General features: G+C 59.3%; 1 protein-coding gene across 1 annotated transcript; it reads left to right on the top strand.

Moving 5' to 3' along the window:
- Positions 1 to 1,030: 1,030 nt before the first annotated feature.
- Positions 1,031 to 5,127, top strand: BKCO1_12000145 (erythromycin esterase protein; the record flags this gene model as incomplete). Its single annotated transcript, XM_020270639.1, has 4 exons — positions 1,031 to 1,078; positions 1,132 to 2,936; positions 3,007 to 3,157; positions 3,721 to 5,127. 4 exons carry the CDS (start codon positions 1,031 to 1,033, stop codon positions 5,125 to 5,127), a joined length of 3,411 nt encoding a protein of 1,136 aa, XP_020132535.1.
- Between the last annotated feature and the right edge of the window lie 854 nt (positions 5,128 to 5,981).

Genomic DNA, 5,981 nt, shown 5'->3' with positions numbered 1-5,981 from the left:
TTGCTTCCTTTTTGTTTCCTGATGGTCATGACGAATAAATAAACCTGGCGCGAATTTTGGGTACGTGTATACTGGAGCGTGTCGAGACGCCCGATATTCACTGTTTGGTGTTACTGTGGGGAACAAACAGATGCTGTTGATGGAGGGATTAAAGGGAGATACCAGGAGCGATGGGATGGACAGCGGGGAGCCGGGGGAGTGCCTATGACGCCATCCCCCTCTCCTCGCCATATTTTGGGTCCTGAGTTTTTCTTTGCACATAGGAGCCAATCAATGAATTGGACAGTACAAACATGCTCCGAGTGATGGCACCGCAGGTCAGAGTGTTTGGATCCCCTGAGCCCCGCTGAGGGTGCCACGTTGTTCCTGCATGAGCATTCGAAGCAATCATTCGGACGCAGACGCGACTTTCGAAACGGCGTAGACGCGCTGAATGCAGGGGGCGCAGCTCCCCTAGATCCCAAAGACATTGCGTGGGTATGGAGGGAGACGGTGCATGAGTGTGTGAAACGCGAGCCTCGAGGTGAAACTGGACGGAGACACAAAGTAATGACGATGGACAAGCGTGGAAACAGATGGCTGGAACTCATTTGTGAGGACCCTGGCGCGACTCCACAACGGGGAATGACGTGCATTTGGGGTCACGGCAGCCGCCAGGCACAGCAGGACGCGATCGATTAGGTTGCAACAAAGGGCAGGATGGTGATTCGCGAATGGCATAGGGCTGATGGGGTCACGTGCGGATGTGCCTAGTTCGTGGCGGGCTGCGGCCGGCTGCGGCCGGCTGCGGCGGGCTGCTTGTTTACAAAGCCGCCGACCGCGCGACGCGGGCCCCGACCTTCGTGCAAGCTTCCGGCGCCACACCCCGGTCTCCATCTCTCCACCATCTCCCTTCCACCCTCCGCCCTCCGCGACACCGCGCCGCTGCTGCCCCGCACTGCCAGGACATCCACTGCGCTTTTCGCTGCACGCATTGTCCGCATTGTCCGCAGTTCTCGCGCGCACGGCGACCGCCCCGCACGCTTTCGCAATGGTTCACACACGTCGCCAGTCCTCGAGGCTGCGAAGCACCCCGCAGGTACGCAAAGTCTCTGGCCGCCAATGCCTCGAACAACGACTGACCTTCACCAGCGCCTTGGCAGGGCCGTTGTTTCAGAGGATGTAGCCTCGCCCACGGTTGCTGCAACCCCCAACATGCCTTCGCTCGAGAAGGTCGACGAGCAGCCCGAGGCTGCGAATCCCGAGCAAGTCGCTACTCCCAAGACTTCTTCTGATCAAGCAGTGTCGAATGTACCCAAGATCGCTGTCCACACTCCGACCAGCAAGACGCAGATTCAGCCCAGCGGCATCGAGATGCATCCGGCCCACCATCATCTCAGCACGGCCAAGCCTTTGGACGAGGCGCGATGGCTCGGATTCCTCGACATGGGCGCCGCCACAGAGCCGGTCAAGAAGGGCGCAAGCAAAATCCCAATCACACAGGCGACCCCCACGAAGTCTCAACAGACGACGGCCACTACAACCTTCTCAACGCCCGAGTTCAAGTTCCGTTTCCGACGTCCCTCGCTCGATCTTAGTCCCGAGGCGAAGAAACTGATGGAAGAGAGCAGGAAGGAGGCGGAGAAGATTCGGGCCCAGATGTCTTCCAACCCGGAGAGATTCGGGATCGAAAGGAATGAGGACATTGCCCGCAGGATCGCAACGCCGACGAGCAAGACCAGCCGCTTCAGCGCTGCTCACATGGCTGAGTTCAAGAAAATGGACTCTATTGCCAACCATCCATCGGCCTTGCGCGCCAACCGCGACCGCCTTCAACCTGCCGCCACCGCTTTCAAGCGCTCACCCTCCAAGGCTGAGCTGGACAAGCAGGAGAAGACGGACAGCAAGATGCCGCGCACGAAATCTGCCATGGACCTTCGCAAGGCAGACTGCGACGGTAACACCAGCCCGGCCAAGCGAGTCAAGCAAAGCAAGGAAGATGACGCGTCTGCAGCTCGCCATGTCTTGGAGAATGGCGAGGGCTCGAAACCGGCCACGCAAAAGAGTGCCACCGCTGTCCGCGGCCCCCCTCGCTCCTTGTTCCACCTGACGACTCCGACCAAGGCCTCTCTCGCTCGTTCACAGAGCGTAAAGACTCTGAAGAAGACATCGTACATCCCCACATTGGCTCGGTCTCCCTCTGCACAGGCCCTCAGGACTCCCTCTAAGCCGCCGGCGTCCTTGATGGACAACCTTCGCAAAGCGAGCCAGAGCGTGTCACGTCTGCCTTCTGTGAAATCGATTCTTCGCAGCCCCGTTCGGCACTACTCCCAGGATCCGGTCCAGATCGCTGCCGGAACGCACATGACGTCTCCGCCCAACCTGAGCAAGGACCTGCCGGACGTTCCGGCGACTGCACCCGTCCAAAAGCACGTCGTTTTCAGCGAGAGCACACTTGCGAAGAACGGGGAGGACAAAGAGGTTCGGGCATCGTCGGAGGTTCCGCAGGACGCATCTTCCGAAGTCAAGTACCCGGAGTTGCCAGAATCTTCCGAAGTCAAGTACCCGGAATTGCCAGCGGCTTCGCCGGCTCACCGTGGTCCGAAGGGCCCAGGTGACTTCACCTTCCGCTCTGACAGGACCATCAAGTTCGGTTCTGGAGTCAAGGGACCTACGATTCGTCATGTCCGAAGCAGCGATGCTTCATCCTCTCTGCCCGATCCCTTCACATCTTCTGCCAAGAAACGCAAGGTGGACGTACCAAGCGCGATCACGGAGAGCGAGAAGGAAAACGAGGAAGAGGATGGAAGCCGTCCGGTCAAGCGGGCCAAGATGTCGACCAAAGCTACGCCGAAGAAGGCTGAGGCCATCAGCAAGACGCCGCGGCGCAGAGAGGCAGGCCGAGGAGCCCTCAGCCAGGCAAGGCTGAACCTCCTGGCCCAGCCCAAGCGCAGAGTGTAGGTAGGGTACAAACTCACATCGGCAGGCGTACAGGACTTTGTGCATTTGGTACGAGTAACGACACAGCATTTTGGGCAGCTTCTTTGATCAATGTGGCTTGTTGATGAACGTGGAGGAAGAGAACACACTGGCTTTGCGAGCGGCAAAGGTTGCTCGGCGACATGTCAGGCACGGTCGGAAGTCCGGTTGGAGATTCTGGCGCTGCACGGGTGCTGCGGTGGTCGGCGGGGATGCCATTGCGAGCAGTGGTCGCCTTGCTCTAGGGAACCCTGCTGAGGATCCGCTCGCTTGACGACAGAATTTCCGTGTTGGCGCGCCGGAGCATGCGGGGCCTTATTTCATCATGGACTGTTTCCTTTCTTTTTTTTTTTCTCACTCTGGCTAATCACGGATTGGGTCTGGCGCATCGGAGGGAAGCGGGCGGATCTGGGTTCTTTTTCCATTGCTCATCCATGGGAGGGCGCTCCTCTCTTAATTTGCTCGGTTCTTAGGGATTGTGGATAGCTAAAAACAAAAGGCTGGGTAGCGTGCCGGCGTCAGGCAATGTGTCCATTTCCAGCGGCGGCAGGACCGTGGCAGGACCGTGGCAGGGCTGATGCGCAGGGCTTGTTCGGCAAAGCGTCGATCCCCAAAAAGTGGGCGCAAGAAAGCCTCACCTTGTCCTTGTTGCCAGCCTATCACCACCCACCGCAACTGCCGTTATCCCAACTCTGGCCGCCGCCCGCCCGCCATCGTCATCTCTGAATCGCGTTGTTTCGCCTCTCGCCTACATCACCCAAGCCCTCTCCCCCCGCTGTCCTCGAGACCGTCGCAACCGTGGCGTCGCAACTGCTGTCCCGCGTAACCCAGGCCATCCAACAGCGCGATCCTGCTGCCCCCAAGCCCCGTGTCCTGGACAACGTGCAGCGAGCCTTACACGACTTCGTCCGCACCTACAATCTGCCCTTCTCGAGCCTGCTCCACGACCCCGCCCCCTCACCACCCGCGAGCCCGCTCGACTACTTCGCCGCCGCCGCCCGTCGATACACGGCCGATCCCACATCGCTGCTTGTGCTGCTTGCGACGCTCTTTGCAGGGATACTGATTGGCTTGTTTGGCTTGAAGAGAATGTCGTGGGGTTCACGCTTCGGCTCTTGGGGTGGCCGCTTCAGTCCCTTCGGCCGTGGCGACCCTGCCAGCACTACCGTGTCCGATGCCGACTTCAGCTACATCACCAGCGAAGACCTGGCGAACCAGAAGAACCAGGCCGCGACTGACGGCGCCAACCACACCACTTCTTCGCCCGCGCCCTCGGGCCGCAGCAATGCCAACGGCGAGACCGACATCCTGGTGCTGAAGCACAAGCGCGTCAGCTACCCCGTGCACTTCGCCCGCGGCGCCATCGATGCCGGCGAGCTGAGCGTCCGCTCCATCCGCGATGCCGCCGCGCGCAAAATGGACGTCGACGACCCCCGCCGCATCAAGCTGTTCTTCAAGGGCCGCCAGCTGAAGGACGACCAGCAGGCGCGCGCCGTGGGCCTGCGCTCCGACTACGAGAGCGAGATCATGTGTGTCGTCGGCGAGGGCGTGCCTTCGGGCTCCTCGTCCAAGGCCGACGGCGGCTCGTACGCGCACCGCGGGGACGACGTGAACGGCGCCGACTCGGGCAGCGAGAGCAGCGACAACGGCGGCGACTCGACGCCCGGCGGCGGGCCGCGGTCCAAGAAGAGCAAGGGCAAGCGCCGCCGCGGCGGCAAGAAGCACAGCGGCAAGAAGGGAGGCCGCAGCGAAAGCGGCACGCCCGAGCCCGGCCTCGCCTACGTCGGCGGCGGCGCCAAACCCGAGTTCCTGGGCGTGCCGACGACGTCGGCGGTGCCGCCGCGTCCGTCCAGCTCGTCGTCGAACGGCCGGCCCGCGCCGCCGCAGAAGCTGCCGCAGACGCCGCTGGACAAGCTCCAAGAGCTGTCGAGCAAGTTCCACACCACGCTCGTGCCCATGTGCGTGCAGTTCATGAGCAACCCGCCGCAGGAGACGGCCAAGCGCGAGTTCGAGCACAAGCGCTTGACCGAGACGGTCCTCGCTCAGGTGCTGCTGAAGCTGGATGCCATTGAGACGGGAGGCGATGAGAATATAAGAGCCAAGCGCAAGGAGCTGGTCAAGGAATGCAACAATATGCTCTCGAGGCTGGATGAAGCTCTGAAGCATTAGACGGCCGGTGGCTCCGCTTCTCTGCTGCCAGCATGGCCACAGGTCACCATCGGTGCTTTCCTATCTTTTGGTCACGGATGGCGGGAATCATTGAGGGTTGGGACGGGTACTTGATCAAAACTTCTGGGAGACGACGACCACGGTCATGCCATGTTCTTTTTCAGTTTGGGCGGGTGCGATTCAACGCGAGATTCGGGCACGCATGTCCACGACACGAGTATGGCAATGACTGGGAAAGGAACGAACAGGAGAAACCGGACATGGGAATGAGGTTTTCTTTGCCCGCTCGGGGTTTGGTGTGAAACCAGGCAGCAACTTAACTGGCGTCTCTTCCGTGCTTGAGCGGCCTCCTTCTTCTTCTTCTTCTTCTTCTTCTTCTTATTGCTGTATTTCTTTATTATACCTCGTCTCTGGCTATTTGATGTCTCCCTCTCCTCGTCCTTCTTCCTTCCCAGCTTTTGTGCATCTTCAAGCGTTCAGGCGAACAAGAAGGCATTCAGACTGATAATCCCAACGTGCCTCTTCTCCTCTTGTTCTCCATTTGGACGCTTTTCAGTTTCACTTGGTAACCGATTGCCTTGTCCTTCAGATAGACCATGTTTTTTTTTCAGTCTCGGAAGCGGCACATGGCGGTGGCATATATCCACGTGCTTTTTTTTGTCTTTACCTCTCAGTTTCTCCTTTTCCGCGAGATTGGTTGCATTGGGCGGATAGGTCACTGTTTTCCTTCGTGCTTGATGACGGTTTCTATTACTCAATGCATACAGATGCGGCGTGAGTACTTAAAATGTGATTGAATCTTAATGCACCCTGAGTTCATCTAAGGATGTGATGTCATACGACGAGATCAAGGA

The sequence above is a fragment of the Diplodia corticola genome (assembly GCF_001883845.1).
Source record: "Diplodia corticola strain CBS 112549 chromosome Unknown scaffold12, whole genome shotgun sequence".
NCBI lineage: Eukaryota > Fungi > Ascomycota > Dothideomycetes > Botryosphaeriales > Botryosphaeriaceae > Diplodia > Diplodia corticola.
This window is presented reverse-complemented; position numbering and strand designations above follow the sequence as displayed.